Below are 24,170 nucleotides of genomic sequence, written 5' to 3' on the forward strand. Positions count from 1 at the left end.
AGTTATGGAGAAATGACATGCTAATTGATAAATATCGACACTTGGTAGCACAATACACATGGAGGTCGATATATAGACCCCATCAGCTAAAGATTAAGCTACTTTTTAAAGTTTTGAGTTTTTGTTTTAAGTGCACTTTATGCACACACAGGCTAATCGGGACTGGACCTACAGTTTAAAGTCTAATCCAAACAATGTGCCTCTAATTGAACCTAGGACCCCTTGATTACAAGGCAATAACATTAAAAAGTGGCCTTCTGATGGAGTAGTTGTAAAATACAGTAATCCCTCAGTAATCCCGCAGATATCAAAAATGCCGGATTAGTGGAGGTTCATTTAAAAAAAACGCATTTTAATAGCAAAACCTATGTTTATTGCACAAAATGTACGTATGTACTTACATATATTAAAGTGAAAAAACTGTGCACATGGGGTTGCATGTGCAACAATGACGCGAACAGATTGCTATACTGAGCCTAGATTTTACCTCGTGCGTGCCAAGGCCTCCGACACCCGACATACAGTAACTTGTTTTCCCTTTCACGCTCCCCACTCGCTCAATGCCGAACTACTGGAGGGGCCGCATTAGCGAAGTGCCGGATTATAGAAGGACCACTGTAACTAAGTTACTTTCTTCAATGAATAACTTTTATATATTTATTTTTAAAAAGTAACTGTTATAGAAGCTGCGGTAGCTCAGTCATTAGGGCATCCGACTACCATGCGAGACACACCCAGATTTGATCCCCGGCAGGGGAGAACTGGAACTTTTTCAACCTGTTAAAGTGGCTCCAGCACCCACCCAGCATCGTATAAAGTGGGTACCTGGAGGAAACTCTGGGGGGTAAAGGTGGCCAGGGGCATGGTGCTGACCACATCACCCCCAGCTCGGCCGAGATGAAGAAAGTGTGGGGCCCTAACCCCACACCCCTTCAAGGCATGGTGCAAAGCACAGGGGAGCACTTCACTTTTACTTCAACTGTTGTATCACTAACCTTCATTATTATAAGTAGCACTGTAATGTGAATGTTATCAACTCTAACGTACTAGAGAATAGGTAATGAAGAGTTCAATAATCTTACAACCATATAATTTGAACAGTCTTTAATTTTCATTACAGAGTCATACATTGAGCATGTTGGTATCCCTGGATATACAAACCACAATTAAAAATCCTGAGAAATTCCCTCATTATAAAAACATGTCTCCATTCCATTCTTTTACTGAGTTGTACATGGAAGCCAGCGATAATTATCTCACCTCAAGACAGACACAAATATATCAACATCTCATAAAATATTGCAAAATATTAAGAATTCTGTAAGTAAACAAAATAACCTTAATTACATATTCAAAATTAATCAGACTGTGTGTAAAAGGTGCACATTTCATACATAACATTATTTTAAATGTCCTCTATTTCATATGCTTTGTTAAAAACTATTTTTGGGGCTATAACAAAACTTCACATAGATTAGGATATAAGAGTAATAACTTACAGTTGCCGATTAGAAATAATCAACATTAATGTAGCCATTTTGAAGAAAGTGAAAATATACACCACTATTATTTTGTTCGAATTGTCATTTGCATGGGGAATATTTCTAAGATACTATCAACACATAATAAAGAAAGAAACTTATAGACATTAAAGGCAAAATGCCTAATTGGCTTCTCACCAAAAGAGCAGTAATATGTCAGCAGAAAATAACCAGGTCGGCAAACTATCAAAATGAACTAAGGCAAGGAGAAGCAAGCAGTGATGATGGTGGTAGTTCAGGTGACTCGGAGAAAGAGAGGATTGTCTTTTATCAGATGAACACTACGAAGAGCGCTGGCGATGCGGAGGTGCAAACGTTTGATGACTCAGATGTCAATTATGGAATTGATATGGAAGTTGAAGATGATATAAATTTCACTTTGGGTAGAGATCTGGAAACTGTCTGGGCAGACAGACTATTGAGTAGCAGAAAATCTAGAACTCCAAGCAAGTATCTAGTGATCCACCTGCCTGGGATGAAAGAAAAGAAGAAGATGATATATTTTCTTTGTTCATCCCTGACAATATTATTGACGTATTTTCTTCGACTTTTTGGCACGAGATATTATTTCTAAAGGTATTCAAACTATATTTGCGAAATTGGAAGTAGTTATGGGTCTAAAAACCAGAAATGTCTATGACATTAGTTAAATTTGTCATATCCCACATCCTTGTTATTGAAAGGTTAACATTCTTTGCAAATTGGAAACTGCATCTGTTGTCTTGACTTGGGAACTGGACTATTGATAGCACTCTCTTACAAGCTAGTGTGTGTACATTACTCAAGACGAAATAACAGATTGAATGCAATCTTAGGGAAAACTTCACTCTTATTTTGGATATAGTATGTAATTTTTTTTTCTACCCGTTTGGTTAATTGTAGCAATGCGGATGAATGATAAAATGCATGATGGGACAAACATAATGAATGACACATCCATGCCTTAACTGGGACCTCACTAAATGCAAGCACGAAAGGAAGATGTAAAATAATGTACAGAACTATCCCCTTTATTTCAATGTCTTCGCTCAGATGAACAACTTTGAGATTTGAAGCGTATACCATAGGCATGTGTGTCTTTCAAAATGTTTTCTGTGTGAGCTCTACCAAGAAACTTGCACAGTATCATGTACAGAGAATGCTCTATCCAAATTTAAGAGCACATATCCTCTACCTTTATTTATATTTGTAATATTATCTTTGGAATCAGATGCTATTGGGGGGCCTCCCTGATGGTGCAGTGGTAGCGTCGCCGCCTCGTAATCAAGGGGTCCGGGTTCGATACCTGGTGGAGGCACAAGTGGTTCGGATCCCACTTTAAACTGTAGGTCCAGTCCCGATTAGCCTTACTGTACATAAAGTGGACTTAAAACACCAACTCAACTCAACACAGAAGCTATTGGTACGTTGTTAGGAAATATTTGTTAGAACTAAATGAAGGTACTTTTTCTTTAGAGTTGCTATTGTAAATAAATAAATAATCATAGATATGTTTATAAATACCCTGGAACATCTGTCGGGCAGGTATGAGTCTCACAACTCAAAGATGATGAGAAAGGAGAGGTAAAATGTCTGGTCACTGCCAGGGTGAACATAGTGCAATTGCAAAGTATGCACACCACAGAAGGGATGGCAGGGATTGAAAAAGGGTCAGATCGCTTTGAGAGGAGAACTGATGGTCTTGAGAGAGAGAGAGGAGGGGGGGGGGGAGGTTGAGATCTCTGCATGCCCGAACAGGGTAAGTTCCATCTTTCCTTGCGTCTGCCATTCTGAATCACGACGGTTATGGGTCTAGAAAACATATTTCATTTTATTTAATCTGACCAAGTTTGTACCTCAAACGAAGTCTTTGAGGGGACATGGGTGAGGGAGTGCTGAGCCATTAGGGCTATGACAGGTGGTGAAGATGTGAGGCACTTTTATGCTGCTATTAACTAAACACTGAGGCCTTACATTGGGTGATGAGTGGTCAGTATATTGCTACCCTTTATCAGATCGAACACTGCTACTATGATTTCAAACCGCTTCTACAATTGTCCTCACCTGCTGGGTCAACACTGAAATTTTGGCAGCTCCCATCTGCTTACATTAAAGACAATAGCACTAACCATTTGGCTATGTGGGAGCTACATTTGTGTTGTCATAATAAATTATGTTAAGAAAAAGCATGGTAAAATAACATTACATTAAACAATACAGATATTTGTTTCTAGCCTCGCAAAGTGAATTAGATAGATTTCATGTCTACCTATACATAATAGGTGTCTTGGTACAAGAGCAAGATATATATCAATTAAAGCAACAAATTGAGATTTGAACAGAAGGAATTCAAAGTTGACAATATATTAAACTTAATCACGGCATTTCATTTCCGGAAATGATTTCTTTGAGGAGGGACTACCTAATTGCCTCAATACAGGTAAAATTTTGTTAATAATTTTACTGCACAATTATTTACATAAAACTTGATTCATATCCATAAAAATCAAAACAAAATTTTAAGTTTTGCACCATTTTCAATTATTTTTCTAAATGCACAGCTCCTCCTCCTAAGCCAAAACATTTTTAGAACCATACAACCATGATGACAGTGTACAAGTTATAAGGTTCTGAATCAAAATTGTACAATTATACATAATTGATATTGGTAATAACTCTTATAATAATGACCCTGCCTGAAATTTTTCTCACTCCCCGGATTTGTTTTATGAAATACAGGCATATTGCATAATACATATATACATCTTGTTGATTACCTACATAATTTTTAGTTTCATAACTTATCCTAATTTTTATTTTTTATCATGAATACTATTTAGTGATGTTCTCTTTTTTAAGGACTAGGAAAATAGAGAAGACGTTAGAAAGAAGGCAAGTGGATATTATATATAAACTATTTCGTGGATAATCAGCATGGCTGCATTACAAATATTGACTATATCTGGTGTATAGTTGGACGTGTGTATTATAAGCTTATGGAAAGGTTATAGCCCAAAAATTACGAAGTGTAATGTTTTTACATTAACAAATATCAAATTGCACTAAAGGCATGAAAGGTGATACACATAATCAGTACGAAAACAAATGCAATCTGTAAACACTGGGAAAGACACTATGCCATCACATGTGTCGCTTGGTGGGAATATGAATAACATCTACGTTACTCTGATCTGGCTCACATCATTTAAAAATTGGATGTAAAACAGCTTAAAAGACTTAATTCTTAAAAGAAATTAAAGAAGAATATGAGTACATTTATGACCAGTAATTACGAATCTAAAGTCTTTTAGTATGGCTGCTCAAAAACATATGCAGGTATAGTTTTTTCCATTACTTCCTCTAATTAATAATACAAAATTCTATTTTGTTTTAAAAACTCCACAATCTATATTGACATAAATATTATAAACTAAACACACTTTTAACAAATGTAATCTATCTCTCAATCTTGTTTTGGCACATGCATATGTCGAATTTGACATCAATTTGTTAGTCACAAAAAAGTTGGAAGAATATAATCGAAAAATTTGCATTTTATATTAATAATAAGGGTTTGCCCATTTTGAATGTTTTTAATTTACAAACAACTACTATTTGTAAAATACAGCACGGAAAGTATCTTATGATTGACTTGGGTGATTTTGATTTTTTTAAAAGAAAAATCACAGGTACATTTACATCTATACACATCATTACAGTATTGTAAAATCTACACGTATAAATAAATCTGCTAAAAATATATGAGAAAACCTCACCTACAATAAATTACTATTTTTGTAACATCAAAATATTAATTCTTACTTTAAAACATTTAGTTATTGAAGAAGATTTTAAGTTCTTTGGAATAAATACAAATGTACTGATTGCTTTGGAAATAGCAATTACAATATTAAGTTTGTATGAAAGAGTGACTAGGCAACACAAATAATTTATTAAGTAACAAGTTTCCTGCTATTTGCTTTGGTATTTTCTTGCGTTTGTACCAAACTATGAAAAAAATTGCACATAAATAACAAGAGCACACATTAAGACTGACGGACAAAATATCTATATATTTTGCCAATCTAAAAACTGTCTTAAAATATTTTAAATGAAAACTGAAATATAAGTGCGCTTCACGTATATTAACTTAATTCCTATACATGTTAAAAAGTATTTCACATTATTAACACCAAGGATACTAACTATACATCCTGATTTTTAATGTTTTTTTCTAGACTAATAAATAATGAATACTCACTGCTTGCATTAGAAATTCTAATAACAATAAGTACTGGTTTGGAAGTTTTAACTTATGGAAGCACTCCAATTAGCAACGTTCTTATTCTTAGTTAAATATGAATACGTACATATAAAAATAGTTCACACAATTCAGGATATATGACTTATTAAAAAAGGAAAATTATTACTGGCTGACTGGTAATATATGCCTCCAACAGCATTTCTTGGATAAATAATGAAATAACAATACATAAATACTTTAAAAACATTGAGAATTAGAATGAAACTTTGTTTTTAGTATAGTACTCACATACATGTGACAAATATCCAAAAAATACAACTTTTCTTTTAAAAATGGTAAAACTTGAATCAAAATCTGGCAGTAACAGTAATGAGTAGCTTAGAAGACATTTCGAAATGCTGCCTCAAATTTCATCCATATTCTGAACCAATCGTGATGCTCAATTCACCAGGATTAATAAACGTGTCGTGGTACCACTGGTTTGTATCTATCAACACTGAAAGAAGAAAAAAATAAATGATAGATGAATACAAAGATCGAAAATCATCCACCCAAATGTATTTTTAAAATCCTGAAGTGAAAAGTCAATAAGGGAATCAAATAGTGATCATCTCAGAACGTGAAATTGTGACTTTTGGTGGGAGATTGCATGACCACAACGAGACATGGAGGGGTGGGAAAAACAGGATTATAGAAGGGGAGTAAAATTCTCTAACTGCTACTTTTTCCATTCCTTCTTTTGCCAACAATCCATGAACTGTGAAACCAATTATTTTGCATATACTATTCTTATTTTCCATGGAATTTCTCTTCATTTAGGCTAAGGATAAGGATGAATGATGATTAAATTAAATTGATGAACAGACAATCGCAAAGCAAAGAATATCCAAGCCCATTTGAATTGGAAATTGAACTTTGAATCTTTTGATGACAAACTTCTTGTTAATATTTAGTGGATTACTGGAATGTATGTATCCTTCCATGTGTATTGACAAATACTCGACTGGAATATCTCAGCCAGGATATATGTATATATATCCTGGCACCACGTGGCAGCAATTGGCATGTTATTTCTTCAAAAAGTACAAGTGACATTTCAGTTCTGTCTTTATAGTTCATTTGTATACACATGAAGGCATGACATTGCTACTATTATTAACAAGTAATAATAATAATCTGTGGCTCGATAGCCCTGGAAGGACCTTGGCCTATCTCCCGACCAGTCTCCCTCCCACAATCCTACTTAGAGGTGAGGAGTTCTTCAACTGGTAATGGGGTGACGTAGGGTCAGTACATCGAACCCTCGGCTGTTATAGATTTCCAAGACTGGATTACGCTACTCACTCGTAGCTCCCAAACTTCCTCACGATGGTGGGTTACCACCAGTCCCATACACAGGCTGAAAACCCAGAGACTGAACCCACGCAGACCCATGCCATCCCACAGTCGTGCAATTTGCAAATGTCTTAGTTTTCCTAAACATACTACGGGATAGAGTTTATAAATGGGCTATTTATATTTACTCTTCAGCCACAGCTTTTTGCCGATATATTTTACTTTTACATGTAACAATGAAATGAACACATTCACAACATGTGACAATTAGGAGTCCAGCTGGAAACTTCAAATTTTCAAAATATTCCAAAACTTACTTTCTAAAATGTTGAATAACTTCAGTTTTGTATTATTAGTTTTATTTAATTTTGGGAGGTTCGAACCCACAAACACACTTTCTCGGCATGCTAAGACTACAAGATATCTCAATTTGATCAGGACAGCTCTCTCTTTTTAATTCCTGTCCCGACCTATTCTTTTTTTTCATACTGTAGTCAAGACATGAAAACTTTAAATTTTTGTTTGCTTTATTTTACATTGCTTTTCAGAGGATTACGCTGGTTGCGAGTCTAGATGACAAATGCAGTCCAGCGTGTACTACATGGAAGAGAAGTTGACATTTGTTCATACGAAAGTCGCCCCTTTTATTTTATTTAAATTAGTTTCAACATGCACAGAATGTTTTTAGAATGCATCAAAAATTGGTGAAAAACGTCCTCTTCTGTTAACACAAAAAAAAATTATAGTGTTTTAAACTTTATATCAGGGAGGGAGTGTAGTTTGTTGCTTTTGTGAGTGTACCTTTCTCAGTTTCATCTAATCGTGAGTCATCCTCATCATCATGATATTAGGAAATAAAAAAATACAAATATAATTATTCCGAATGCAAAAGTTCAATTTGCAGTTAAAACTGAAATTTAAATAATTCTATCTAATTTTCTCCTGAGATTTTGGCCAGTGTATGGGGCCACAATCATAAGGAAATTGGAGAGCTATGAATGAGTAGCGTAACCCGGTTACGGAAACCTACAACAATGACTGGGGATCATTGTGCTGACAACAATGTCACCCTGTAACTGGCTGGATAATTGCCCAACTCTGGTGAGGCATGTGGGAGTGAGGCCGGCAGTTGGCAGGTAGGCCCTAGTCCTCATGAGCTGTTGCACCACGGGTTATTCATGGACCTCACATCTAAAGTGCGTATGATTACATTAACTGCTATAGTGGAACCACAAGCAAAAAAAGCCTGCGCAGACCAGCGACTCCTGTGCACTGTACACCCATGTGGAGGGGAGGGGCAGAGTGGAGCATGCTTTCATATGGCTATCACCACCCCATTTCATAGCTGTACGATAGACTTGGCAATGCTACATCACATGCTTTGATGTCACGCTACGTAATAGCGAGGCCTCGTGTCCGAGCCATGAGAATCGCTCGCCCACTTGGTCTTGGGTAGCGAAGCTACACACACACACACTGCGGAAACGTTCTACTGCAGTTAAGTATTTCAATTAATATTTCCTATGAGTATACAACATATACAGGGGGTGAACACTAAATTTAGGTGCCAAGAAGTAAAGGTTATTTACTAGTTATTCGTTAGTGGTGTTAGAATTCTTGTTAATAGTAATTACTATTTATTGTTATTGTTTTGATTGTAATAAACAGGAAATTGAAAAGATACCTTTATTTGTAATTTACAATCACTTGATATGGTCTATTGCTCTCACTACTAGGAACGTAGTTGTATGGCTCTAGGTAAATGGGGCCCAGTCTAACTATCCACTGCGTGGTACGATATTTCAAGTTGAACGAAAAAGGGGAATGTGCACGGAGACTTTCCACCAAAGGTTATTTTGTTTGTGGTGACTCGATACTAATAGAGTGATACATGTAGTGAGAGGGGGAGAAGGGGAGAAAACACTGATGGAGGTTAGATACAACTCTCTCCTTTCCTAGAAAAAGAAATAAGAGATTGCACGATAATAAATTATAGCATTAGCTATTCCAGCCGAAACCAAAATTTGTTTTTTAAGTCCATTTTATGCTCAGACAGGCTAAATGGGACCAGGTTTGCAGTTTGCAGCATGCAACCTCTGATTGATTGATTGAGTTGAAGTCCACTTTAAGCACAGCAAGGCTAATCGGGACTGGACCTACAGTTTAAAGTGGGATCCGAACCACTATGTCCCGCCACTGGGTATAAAACCCAGGACTCCTTCATTACAAGGTCACAGCATTACCCTGTCATCCATCAGTGTCCTCAGAAATTTTCTACAAAAATGTTAATGTAAAAAAAATCCATTATGTTTATATGTTTTTTTTCAAGTGAATAAAGAAAAGTGAAATTGAAAAGCTATTATATTTGTATTAATGAATTATTCTTATTTGCAGAATCACTAAATATTTTTAGTATAAGCCGCCACTTTTGCCATCTACGTATTCAAGGTTGCTACAACTTTCTGATTATGAAATTCCCTTACATTTCCAGGTTATCCACTCGAAAAATGAAAAATTTCCAGACACGTTCATTATCATGATTTTTTTTTCTTTTGAACCTTGTGTTTTTTTAAATTAAACACACAGGTGCATTAATTATCATGAATATTCACATTCACCACTTTTCTAAAGCAAATATACACACCCACACACACGAAGACACGTGAAAATTCAACGAATAATGTCAAATTACAAATGCACCAGGTGCTATAATCAGTTGCACCTAGCCTTGAGGCTAAGGTAACAGAGGTACATAATTTCACCATAACACATACCTGAGATCTAAAGGCACCAGAAAACTTTCATAAACAACGTAATATTCATAAACCATAAAAAAAAATATCACTTTCTGGTGGATTTGCTATACAATTCCTAAGTGCAACAAAAATTTCTCCTGATGTTTTGCACTTATAAACGCAAACAAAAAAGCAGCATTTTCTACGGCACTATGTTCGTTTCTGCATTACTATTATGCAGAATCGACAGATAACAGCCAAGTTAACGTTCATTACATAAAATTCTGCTAGTGTTATAATCTTGCTAACAAAATTTCTTTTGTTGCTACGCCAACAAGACCAAGATCTATAAAATAATAGACAATAACATCATCTTTACCAACCTTTCCAATAATTATGATCATGTTTTCAAATGCATATATTATGGACTAATTTACCCCTATGTTGAATATGGCATAATAGCTTGGGGTGGATCATTTTATAATAATACTGTCAGAATACTGAGACTTCAAAAGAGAGCACTTAGAATAATGTACAAACTAGGCTGTAGGGAATCTTGCAAAGAGTTATTCAGGGAAAAACAAATAATGACATGCATCTATAAGGCTATAACGTTTGTTCTAAATACTGGAAGCATGACTAAAAATAACCAATTACACAACCACAATACAAGGGGGAAAGATAATTATTACCAGAACCAACACAGACTCAATATCTCAAAACAATCACCAATGAATGCCGGAAAAATATTCTACAACCAGTTGCCTCATGACATAAAACTGATATCTCCAAAAGATAAACAAATTCAAACAATAAAAAAATATTTGACAGATAGAGCTCTCTACAGTATCGGAGAATTCATGGAACAAGACAATACAAGACCAATGTACTAAAAAATATGTATTTTAATTGTATTCATATTTCAATCATGCAACAATGATAATGTGTTTTTTATTTTTATTGTAGTGTAATGAAGTGTATTTCTTCATTTTCACTTTGGTGTAGTGATGTAATGTACTACACAATGTTTCTTCTTTTTTGTTATGATGTACTTAACTAATTATTATTTCATTATGTATCTTGACGTTTTCCATGCTATTTTAAACAAGGGTCAACGGAAGAAAAATAAAATTCAAATTCAAATTCAAACCTACTTTAGTTATCAATCAGTACAGTGTGTTATAGAAGTCCTGCAGGATTCTAAAAAGCTATAACTTTAAAGTAGTAGGTTTATTAAAACAAAATACTGTTCTCTTACACAGAAGAAAATTCTAAATTTTGTTCTGCACACACACTGCTGAATGACGTGTATGCAGGTGATCATGTGATTCAAAGATAGTGTCGATGCAGCGAAAAGGTCAGTGTGTGTAATGGCTTGCTGAGTCAAAGTCTTGTGTTTTGGTGCAGAGAAGGTTCCAAACATTGTTTGGAAAAACACCTCCAGCAGAGACAAGTATCCAGAAATGGTACAAAAAGTTTAAGGCTATGGGAAGCATAGGAGATTTACCACCTAGTGGGAGGCCAAGAACGAGTGACGATGTGGTGGATGCAGTGCAACGATGTCCAATGAAATCTCTGAAATGAAGATCCTTGGAACTGGGACTGGTGAAGTTTATGTTACACAGTATCTTACACAAGAAAGTGAAAGCCAGGCCCTACAGTTGAGATTTGTGTGTGATCTGATAGAAGAGAACTGTGACATGAGGAAGGAATTTTGTGAATTAATGTTAACTTGATGAAATGGTGATGGCGGTGATGCCCTTCAGTCTCTCATTCTTTTCTATGATGAGGCCACGTTCCATGTTTCGGGGAAAGTGAATAGGCACAATTGCCGAATTTGAGGGGTTGGGAATCGACAAGAGTTCGACACACATGAGTGGGATAGTCCCAAGGTCAATGTGTGGTGTGCAGTTTCCATAGACCACCTCGTTGGTCCATTCTTCTTCAAGGACAAAGCGAATGGCGAACCTGTTACAGACATTCCGTGTCCAGAACTTCAGAGGTTAGGCATCATCAATGAAGTCCACTTTCAGCAAGATGATGCCCCCCCCCCCCCCCACACACACACACACTTTGCCCTTGAAGTTCGTGAGTTTCTTGATAGTCAATTTGGGGAGAGATGGATTGGGCACAGAGGACCCACACTTTGTCCTGCAAGGACACCATACCTTATGCCTTACTTAACTGGCTGTGGGAACATGTCAAGACCCAGGTGTATGCACAGAAACCGACAGATCTTGACGACCTGAAGTTCAAGATACGTGATGTAATTCACAACATTCCGAACGAGCACAGTCAGAATGCAATTCTTGGATTTGAACGAAGATTGTAAGGGTGTTTGGATGTGAATAGTGGCCAGTGGAGATCTGGTGATGAACCAAACCACATCAAACATATATTTTAAAGTTCCCTCTGTGTAAAAACAACATTTCGTTTTAATAAACCTATTACTTTAAAAGTTATAGGTTTTTAGAATCCTGCAGCACTTTTAAAACACACTGTATACATGGACTACAGCTTTTACTTTGATATTCTTTCTGAAACCTAGTATAAAATAGTGAAAAGTATTACCTATGAGTGTAGAACCAGAATTCATAGAAACCATAATTTTGTACCAGAACAGGGTGGCCACTCTAGGACCATAAAATTCAAGTATAATTCCTGGTTTTCAAGGCAAACTGTCCAAAAATTCAAGGGTATACAAGCACTATTTCAACCTTACGTATTACCACCTCTCACCAGTTCTCACAGTCACACACACACACACACACACACACACAATATAAAGGATCTGTGCGATTTGAATGTATCCAAAAATTCTAATTCAATTTAATTAAACGGTATATATATTTAAAATATTTAGTTTTAGGTGGGGAGTTTAATTTGTCATTTCGCATACTCAGACTAAAAATACATCTACAAAGACAAGCCACAAATGTTACGGGATAGAGTAATCTACAAAAAAATGTTAATTGTATAAGAATTTCAAATTGACCTAATCAACTTCAAGATATCAGATCTTGCAATAATTTTCCGTATGTCAGGTTATTTTGCAAAAGACACTAACAAAGTACACAGGTTTAGATAATTCTGTTTTATTTTCCTTCCTTGATAAAAACTAAAGCTAAACTGTGAAAGACATGCCTCAGCACATGAATAAATATATACTAATTCAATGGGATTTGGACTAATAAAAGTTGCAATTTTTCAAGTCTACGAAGACAAATTCAAGCAGAATTCACGCATAATTCCCGGAGACAATAATTCACACATAATTCCCAGAATTCAAAGAATTCCCAGTGAGTAGCCACCCTGCAGAATGAAAATCTTAAGGACGGGAAGAACAAGTTTCCTAGCTGAATCTTTTTGGAGAGTGGAATCACAAGAACAGAATCCAGAAGTGGAAATGAACCACATGTTCATTTTGTAAAATTTTATCTTGCAGACCTCAAAATGCATGTAAAGTCCAGATGATCTGCAAAATTCCCTGACAAGCCGATTGCCCTGACATTTCCTTGCTTTCCAGATGCGAGCAACCTTGATCTTTCTGAGCACATGCCTGCATCTATAATATCAATACCAAAGATTTTTTTTTTACTAATCTTTTTGTATTTCTACTCGATGTGGAAGAAAATTCAGTAATAATTAATTCCATGTACATAACTATGCTCCTTTCAAGTGGTTATATTTGCTGTGGCTATACCCTACATGTACATTCCATGATGATTAGAACTGTTAAACTGAAAAAGATAAGAGAAGATGGTACATGGTCAGAAGTGGTCAAAAGGAACATAAATAAGAAGTCCATGTCCATGATAAACTTGTCCAACGACAACTATGCAGGCAATCACAGTGTATCAAATACAGTTGTGCATCCAAACCCATTTGAAGTGCTAAACAATGCAGATGTTAGCCCCATAACAATTGCAACGGCTCACACATCAAGTGCAAATGCTTTCTCATTAAAGCACATCAGTAAAATGAGGAATCGGGACAAAACAAGTAAACCCCCTGGCAAATAAATATGATCAAAAAACTGTAGTCAATAAAATAAGGCAATGTCTTAATTTTGGAGGTAGACATAAGAATGCAGTGAAACTGAATACAAGAAAAATAACCCCCAAAGTGATGGTAAACACTACTCCAAGTCAAAACAAGAACAACCTGTCACGAAAAAGAAAAATTCTCATCTTTGCGGATATTCATGGCCGTGATTTAGCTACTCATGTAAACAGTATTTCAACTAATGTAGTATGTAGTGCAATGGTGAAACCAGGTGGAGAAACGCAACAGGTAACCCACACAATAGCAAAGGACTGTAAATCCTTAGGATCTGAAGACTATGTTGTATTACTGAGTGGTACAAATGATGTGTCCAAAAATCAAGGTCAAAATGTTGTAAGCACAATTACACACACCTTTAAAGCAACTAACTCATACAAATGTCATTGTATGCAATGTCCCATTTAGTCATGATCTATAACTACCTCTTGTGTAAATAGTGCAGTAAAAGAAGTAAACAAGCAATTCAGGAATGTAAAATTACTGAAACTCGACATGGTACATAGAAGTTTACACACAGAACACTGTCTACATTTTTAACTAGAAGGGAAAGCTCAATATCACTCTGTGTTTAGTTAACTTGTGCAATGGAAATACCTTTCCAGTTCAACATAGCATACCACTCAAATGGAAGTCAAGTCAACAAGTGAGGAGAATGGCATAAACCAAAAGGAAATTGACGAGCAAACACATTCTTCCATGGCAGAAGTACAATCTGAAAACATGGCTTGTGCTATAATCAGTGATGACACCGAAGTTAGCAGTGGAAAGTGTAGTGAAAAAGTGAATGCTCCAAGTGTACAGTCATCTCAACAGAAGAAGTGTACACCCAGTAAACTGTAAAACGATTTTTTATGGTAAGTGATAACTAGGGCTCGGAAGTTGAGGAAATATTCTTTTTTTCCCGAGTGTCCGAAGACGAGGTCCAACAAAATATATGTTCATTTTGAGTCATTGTAGGCCAAAAAATATGGGTTTTATTTGTCCTTTTTCGGCGTTTTTTGGCTTATTGGTCCTTTTTTAGCCTTTTTTAGGTGTTAACGGCTTATTTTGCAAATTCACCTTCTTTCGACTACGTTTTTACAGCCCATTCTCAATTCGAATCATCATCAGTTCACCTCCTCTTAAACCTTAAACATCCTTTCTTTAGTAAAGAAATTACACACACACACACACACACACACACACACACACACACACACACACACACACACACACACACACACACACACACACACACACACACACACACACACACACACACACACACACACACACACACACACACACACACACACACACACACACACACACACACACACACACACACACACACACACACACACACACACACACACACACACACACACACACACACACACACACACACACACACACACACACACACACACACACACACACACACACACACACACACACACACACACACACACACACACACACACACACACACACACACACACACACACACACACACACACACACACCCACCCACCCCCAACTGAGGTAAGTTTGATTACTGAGGTAAGTTTTCCGAATTCCTATTTCTGTGTGATTAGGCCAAATATGATTCTTCAAATATGATTTTTCAAATTATGTTAATCTAAAAAAATATATAATGTCTGAAAGAAGATGCATTTCATTCATACTGTTTTTTCGCACTGTGTGTTCCATACCACCAAAATTTTGTATTTTTTATGCATTACATATGTAATTAAAACTGAAGTTATTAATTAATTTGGATCACATTTATACGTCCTTTTTTCCATTTTTAGGTCCTTTTTTGATATTTTTAGGTCTTTTTATAGGTCTTCAATTTCCGAGCCCTACTGATAAGCATACATATGATAACCAAGTGCCCCATAAAAACAGCCTGCCAAACCAAGAAGGAACGATTACAGTTCTCCATAACAATGTACAGAGCATTTCTGACAAAATGGACCAACTGGAAATAATGCTAAGTGAATGTGCAACAGATATATTCATAGTCACTGAACATGGTCTCAGATCTGAAATTATAAATTATGCACAATTACAGGTTACAATCTACATGCAGTTTACCACAGGTCAATTAAAAAAAGTGGTGGCACTGCGATCTTCATCAAAAGTAGTGTACAAAATATCAAAAAAGTGTTAAACCTATGGAAAATATACTAGAAGTTAGTGCTGTAGAGCTTAATATAGGATTAGATACATTTAAGATTATAGCAGTATACAGATCAAAACAACAGGGACATAAATCTTTTTTTAAATGCTTTGGACAACATGCTAAACCATCTGACCAAAAAACATAAACTATTAATAGTTGGAGATATAAACATAGATCTTCTAAAACAAGACACAAACAGTGCTCATTACTTGGATACCTTGAAGTCAAACAACCTAAAAGGTAAAGGTAAAGTGCTCCCCTGTGCTTAGCACCACGCCATGAAGGCGTATAGGGGGTGTGGGGGTAACACCCCACACTTTCTTGATCCGGTCATGAGTGGGGGTGATGTGATCAGCATCACGCCCCTGACCGCCTTTACCCCCCAGTTTCCCCCAGGTTCCCATGTTATTCGATGCTGGGTGGGTGCCGGGGCCACTTCCAACGTTAGAAAAGTTCCCGGATCTAACTCAAATAATTCAAGAACCAACTCGAATAACAGAAAGTACAGAAACCCTAATTGACCATGTAACAACAAACATACAATCAAATCACATTAAAGCTGAAGTTCTACATACACTTATCTCTGACCACACGTCTCAAATAATTACAATACAAGGTAAAAGGTTAGAATATTCAAAAAGTTAGAATGTAGGAATACATGTGAGCGAAATATATATTATCTTAAATACCTCTTACTTCAGGAAAATTGGATAGACCTTTACCAACTAACTGACACAAATGATATCTGGGAATTGCTAATGAGCCACTTAACATATTATTTAAATGTCCCAAAACAACAAAAATAATATACCCTAATAGGAAGAAAGTGCCACTAACAGAAGAAATTATACTTTTGAAAAGTAATATGAAAAAATAATATGAAAAATGTATAATTACAAAAGACACTAAGTACCAGGAAAAGTACAAAAATCTAAAAAAACTATTCAAGTAAGCCATAAAGAAACAAAAATCAAATATTTTCAATAAACAAATCTGTTAATAAACAAAAAGCAATTTGGAAAATTTTAAACAATCAGCCTGTATCAAACACAAACAATGATAAAGCAAACATAAAAGTCATTAAGGATGACACTGAAGTAATTGACCCAAATATCATATGTAACTTATTCAACGAATATTTAATAAACTTAACCAACACAAACAGAGAGAATGAAAATAATGACAAAACACTAGAGATCCCAACGCACAAAGATTGGCCAGAGAGAGAGAGAGAGTGAGTGAGTGAGAGAGAGAGTGAGAGAGAGAGTGTGAGAGAGAGAGAGTGAGAGAGAGAGAGAGAGTGAGTGAGTGAGTGAGTGAGTGTGAGTGAGTGAGTGAGTGTGAGTGAGAGAGAGAGAGAGAGAGAGAGAGAGAGAGAGTGAGTGAGTGAGTGTGTGTGTATGTGTGTGAGTATATATATATCCCAGAAGTAAGTGTTGATGAACTAAAAAAAAGTCATACAAGGTTTAAAGAAAAAAAAATCTCATGGACCTGATGAATGGTCAGCTGAACTTATTAAATCCTGTTCAGAATCTATTATAAATTTGAACCTCTGCTGTGTGCAATCAACAATTCAATAAAAATGGTGCATTCCCCAAAGTTCTAAAAAACAGCACAGTGATACCCATATTCAAAAAAGGAGCTGAAACAGACATTGAGAACTACAGACCTATCTCCCTAACATCTGCTTTTTCAAAGATACTGGAAATTTTTTTATCAAATATTATAAAGTTTTGTAACAAATATAACATAATAAACAGAAACCAGCATAGAGTCCAGAAAGGGAAATCAATAAACACAGCTCTAGCACAGTTAATAGATTATGTAACCGAAACATTAGAGAAACACGAAGCTGCAAACACTATATATCTAGATCTTTCCAAGGCATTCGATAGGGTAAAACATGACTTGCTTATGGTCAAACTCGGCAGCATAGGAATAAAAGGGACAGCTTATGAACTTATCCAATCTTATCTGCAGGACAGAATGCAAATTACCCAAATAAGGTACAACATAGATGGTATAGTCACTAACTTTAAATCACAATGCAGGAAAGTGTTAATGGGGGTACCCCAAGGATCAATCCTGGGGCCCTTGCTCTTTATCATGTACATAAACAATATACCAGAATACCCAAACACAAAAATTATCACCTGTGCAGATGACACAACTGTGCTTGCCAGAGGTATCGACCCTAGAAAGCTTGAAATAAACTCTTTTATCACCATAAACCAACTGGCACAGTACCTGACTTGACACGGATTAATAATAAACAACAATAAAACAAAATTTATGATATTCAACACAATCCGAAACATGGATTTTGAGTCACAAACACTATGCATAGACAAGGTGCTCATAGAACTTCAGTAAAGTTTTTGGGAATAACACTAGATCAAAAATTAACGTTGAAAAAACAAATTAACAACATCTGCAGTAAACTATCATCTAATCTATACCTGCTAAAACAAATGGCTCAATATAATTTAACAGAAATTAACAAATGCATATACCGAGGGGTCCAAAAAAAATGTACTCACTGTTTGTAATGCAATAATTTCGAAACAAACAGACTTACACATACTAATCTCATGTGGACGTGTAGTGTAACTGTTTAATTTGTCGCGGGTAGGTGGCGCTGCCAATTTGCGCCGCGCATGCGTGAGTGTTGGAGCGATCACGCCAGTACAGCGGAAGACAGTCGAGTAGCAACAATGGCTGGGGTACGATTATCATTTGTGGAATGCAAGACTGTATTGAAATGGTTCTGGAAGTACGAGAACATTCAAGAGGTTCAACGGCAGTGGCAGAATGAGTTTGGAACACGGCCTCCAACACGACAAACAATAGCCCGTATTCGTGATAAGTTCGAATCCGACGGAACTGTTCATGATGTGCACAAGGCAAGATCCGGTCGACCATGAACAGCTACAAGTCCAGAGTCCAGTGCTGCTGTGTTGCAACATTTCACCCAATCACCGCAAAAATCAGTGAACCAGGGAGCGCGCGAAAGTGGGGTGAGCCGGTCTAGCGTAAGACGCATTCTGAAGGGTGCACAGTGGAAAGTGTACATTCCAAGACTGCTACACGCGATCAACGAGGACGATCCGGATCGTAGGGTCGAATACTGCGAATGGTTTGAGCACATGGTTCGCGAGGATGGGGAATTTGCAGGGACAGTTGTGTGGTCTGACGAGGCGCAATTCAAACTTAACGGTACTGTGAACCGCCACAATTGTGTCTACTGGTCGCCCGTCAATCCTAACGTTTATGTGGAGAAGGCGGTGAATCTACCGGGGCTTAACGTGTGGTGTGGTCTGTCATCGCGTGGTTTGATTGGTCCCTTCTTCTTCGAGGGTACCGTAACCGGTGAGGTGTATCTCGAAATGCTTCAGTCAAGGATTTTGCCTGCCATCCGAACCCTATTTGGCGATGAAATGTTTTACCTGCAGCAAGATGGAGCCCCGCCTCACTACCATCGCGATGTCAGGTCGTACCTGGATGACACTCTCCCCGGACGGTGGATAGGTCGATGTGGTGCTATTGAGTACCCACCTCGGTTCCCTGATTTCACACCACTGGACTTCTATGTGTGGGGGACCATCAAGGATGATGTGTATCGACAAAAACCAACTACACTCAATGAGCTACGTGAAAAAATAATAGCATCATGTGCTGCCATTATGCCAGATACACTGATGGCCGTAGTACGGTCTGCAGTTCGGCGCCATCGGAGTTGTTTACAAGTTGCTGGTGGTCATTTTGAACATCTAACATAACTCTCTCTCAGTGCCAAAAATTGTACCCACAAGTCAATTATGTCAGAAGATATGGACTATCAAACAGTGAGTACATTTTTTTGGACCCCCTGTATTATGGACTAATTTACCCCTATGTTGAATATGGCATAATAGCTTGGGGCGGATCATCTTATAATAATACTGTCCGAATACTGAGACTTCAAAAGAGAGCACTTAGAATAATGAGGCTATAGGGAATCTTGCAAAGAGTTATTCAGGGAGAAACAAATAATGACAATATACTCCCTATACATCTATAAGGCTATAAAGTTTGTTCTAAATACTAGAAACATGACTAAAAATAATCAAATATACAACCACAATACAAGAAGGAAAGATAATTATTACCAGAACCAACACAGACTCAATATCTCAAAACAATCACCAATGAATGCCGGAAAAATATTCTACAACCAACCGCCGTATGACATAAAACTGATATCTCCAAAAAATAAATAAATACAAACAATAAAAAAATATTTGACACAGAGAGCTCTCTACAGTCTCACAATTCATGGAACAAGACAATTAACTTAGAAACATGCTCAATGTGTATACACTTATGATAGCTGAACTAAACAGCCCCCCCCCCCCCTGCCTGATATTCTAACATAATTACAATAGACACACACACACACACACACACACTATATATATACAGGGTGTACATAAAGTCTCACCCCAACTGGGTATTGTGAGAAACGGCTGTAAATAGGAAGAAATGGCGAAACACATAATCCATGATGTTCAGGGGGAAACGTTGTGAGGCCAACTATTCCCTACCTGGCCACAAGGGGGTAGGCTGGGGTCGACTCAATTTTTTCAAATAGGAAGGGGGGGTCGAAGAATATGTTGTTTAAAAGGTCTTATCATAACAACAATAATACAGCAAATCCGGGGTCTCTACGTAGCTCCAATTGACAATGGCGTGAAATCAAATGTGGAACATGACCAGCATTGGACAGGACTCCAACTCCTACAGTAGTAATCCTAGACAACAGTGGGAGCGGGAAAAATGTTCCTACACTGTAGCATGATTCGGAGATATCCTAGCAGTGTCTACAAATACATACTCCCCCCACCCCCTCTCCAAGAGATGGCAAGTGTCCGTACACAAACCCACATATCATTGCACCCCCTGAGATTGCTACCAGGAGGACATGGACCAACATGCACAATCGCAACTCAAGGCAAATGGTGAAGTATGCACGTAGTTAAATGTAGAATGTCAACTGAAGGCAAATGGGGAATGGGGGGTTTGTTTTGAAGGGGAGTGTATTTTGTGCATCACTTGCCAAGTTGTAGAGTGAGGTAATGCAGGTAGCATGTTACTTTTTTGAGTGCTTACATTAGTAACATATTATCTTTTTCGTTACCGAAATTGCAATAGCAATGGTACTTTGTTACTTTGCATTCATGGCATGTACAGACGTACGATCCAGACCTTAGTCTGTACGCTAAATGCACAGCTTGTCAAAATTTGCTCTTGCAGTTTTATTCCTAATATTTCCCTAAGAAATTCTTAAACCAATCGTAAGGATCTGGAGATAAAAATACGGTCAGTTTGCCATGTGCGTTCGGTATTATCTTTTTCAAAAGTTTGCAATGCTTACAGGAAATTGGGTAACTTCCGTTGCGCATTACACAATCCCGTTCTCTCACTGTTCATTGGTGGAGCAGTCTCGCATCACTACCTGCACAGAGACTTGTTCTCATTCGCCTGGTCTACAGTTAGCTGGTACGGAGTTTACAGCAGCAAAAGGTAGGTGATCGAGAGCATGAATGCGAACGAAAGTGATTTTGATCGAAAAATGGAAAATTTATCAGACAAGCGTGTAAATGTGCTTCCAACACAAACAAAAATTTGTCTCAAGTTGAAATGTAATGTAATTTTTTGTCTTTCTCCAACACTAGTAATTTTGTTCATATTCATTTAAATTCGTGATGAGCAAGAGTTCATATGGTGAAAGTTTTTTAATGTGCCAATAAGTATATTGAGATACACCTTATATGCTATTTGTCTTTCATCATTATATTACCAGCTTGCAGCAGAGTAAAAACAATGTTTGAACAGTTTCCTTTTTATTAAGTCCTCTTTTATGGTTTCTTTGGGACTTCACCTACAGTTTAAAGTGGCCTCCACCAGGTATCGAACCTGATGGCCCTTGATTATAAGGCACAATGTTACTACTACTCCGCCGATAAGACCATAAAGACTATGTTGACTAACTTATAACTAGAGATGATGTTGCATAACTGAAAGGAAAACATACCAATATCTCCTTTGTTGACAGTCACATTGAACTGTGAACACATGTTTTCACATTCTGGTGTTGGTACTAGCTGCCACGTCTTACTGCCTGAAATCTGAGCCTGCCACGATGGTCTACTCACATAGTCCAGCTGAAAGATGAATCCATATATAGTTATCAAGCAATAACGTATGTTTGTAAACTTGTGTTTGAAGAGTCTGTGTGCTATATCATTGTGTGAGAACTAAACAGGCGTTACTTCAATTTATCAAATTTACACAAGATAAGAAAAATGTATTCTTAGGAATATGTAAGACTCTAAAAAAGAAATAAGTAAATTGGAGATATGTGACTTTACCGCTAATGAGAAGAGGCGGATATTCGCCGATCTGACTCCAATTAGATTGAATTGATTGATTGAATTGGTGTTTTACGTCCAATTTATGCACAGTAAGGCTAATTGGGACTGGACCTACAGTTTAAAGTTGGATTCGAACCACTATGCGCCTCCAGTGGGTATCGAACCTGGGACCCCTTGATTACAAGGCGACGATGATACCACTGCACCATCGGGGAGGCCCTGACTCCAGTTAGAGGTCTTAAGAGGAGATACGTTAAACGAAACTAAAAACAGCATTTTTGAAGTTACGTTCCTATAGTTCTCACATGACAATATGTTAAAACACACGCCATCAATGTATAATATTAGAAAAAAAAACAATAATTAAAAACTGGTCAAAAAATGAAACTGTATCATTCCTTATTAACAACTCTTATCCCACTTCAGAAAACACAGTTTCACTACCAACTCACTGGAAAGTACAGATCTCTGATTTTACAGGCAACTGCATCATACCTCCTAGATTATACATTATTCAAAATTTTCAGTTTTTCTTCTCAGTTTCCTGTAAATTGTACAATCAACGTTTCACTGTATTAACAATTTTGGTAAATATGCGATATCGCCCGAACGGGTTTCTTCAAATTTACAGGAGAAACTACTTACTGAAATCAGTTTCTGTAGCTTGTCGAAGTTCTTCGAGGTATTTTCATTCGCGGAAACTGAAAACTTCACTATAGAATGCTGCAGAACAAGAAAGAGTGTGAGATAAAAAGTCCAACCACATTCTATATGGAAGTAAATATGTTTAGCCTTTTAGGTGAAAGTACAGTTGACAAGGAAAAGCCACCTGCTAGAAAGTTCCAGAACAACTTTCTAATAGTCTGGAGGGAGTAATGTTTGTGTATATATAATGCCCTGTTTTTGTATCTTGTTACATTTGTACTTGATACAGAGTCTGAAGACCTTGCTAGAAGGTTGAAATGTTACGTTTAGTTTATGTTTTTAATAAAATAAATTACTGCCTTGGTCAGCATATTTAGTTTTTCATAGTCACTTTGGTATGAAAGGCTGCATTTATTTCTGCAAATTAATTTCCAATGAACAATTGTCGCTCATCAGTTTGGTCTGAAAGCTCCCTAAGGTTTAGAGTAAACACAACGAGATTCTAAGCAAACAAGGTCTCAAACATGCCATTCTGTATTAATTTCCACAAATATAAAACACTGGCAAAACCACAATAAAGAATGTATCATAGAATGTTTAGGTGCAAAATACAGTTATTTTAAGTAGTTTTAATTTTATTTTTCATGCGACGTTCCATCCTGGTTTCCCAGAACTTTCTCAAGCCAAGATAGCCACACACACAACACACTAGAAGTGTAGAGTGACTAGTCATGTAAAGATGTGTGCTGTGTGTGTGGTTATCTTAGCTTGAGAAAGTTCTTGGAAACTAGGATGAAACGTTGCATGAAAAATAAAGAAAATCACTTAAAATAACTGTATATTATTTTGCATCTATAAAAAGTAGTTATGTGAAAGTTTAAGATGAACCTATATGTAATAGAATGTTTAGTTTCCACTGTTTTGGCTTATTTCTGTGTACAGAAATTTCTGATCTATGTGTCAAAAATTCATGCAGATTTCACACTTAATCCAGTGCAAAAATTCCCCATGTGATTCCTGGTGATG

General features: G+C 36.8%; 1 protein-coding gene across 1 annotated transcript in view; it reads right to left on the reverse strand.

The window, feature by feature from the left end:
* Positions 1-1,104: 1,104 nt before the first annotated feature.
* Positions 1,105-24,170, reverse strand: part of LOC145999658 (uncharacterized) — a 75,322-nt gene continuing 52,256 nt past the window's right edge. The window contains exons 3-4 of the mRNA XM_083136789.1: positions 22,160-22,289; positions 1,105-6,280 (exon numbers count right to left, since the gene is read on the reverse strand). Of these exons, the coding sequence (XP_082992915.1) occupies positions 6,195-6,280; positions 22,160-22,289 (216 nt within the window). The 3' untranslated portion in view covers positions 1,105-6,194. The remainder of the gene's footprint in view (positions 6,281-22,159; positions 22,290-24,170) is intronic.

Source organism: Lepisma saccharinum, chromosome 15, assembly GCF_977018435.1.
Source record: "Lepisma saccharinum chromosome 15, izLepSacc3.1, whole genome shotgun sequence".
In the NCBI taxonomy this organism is placed as follows: Eukaryota; Metazoa; Arthropoda; class Insecta; order Zygentoma; family Lepismatidae; genus Lepisma; species Lepisma saccharinum.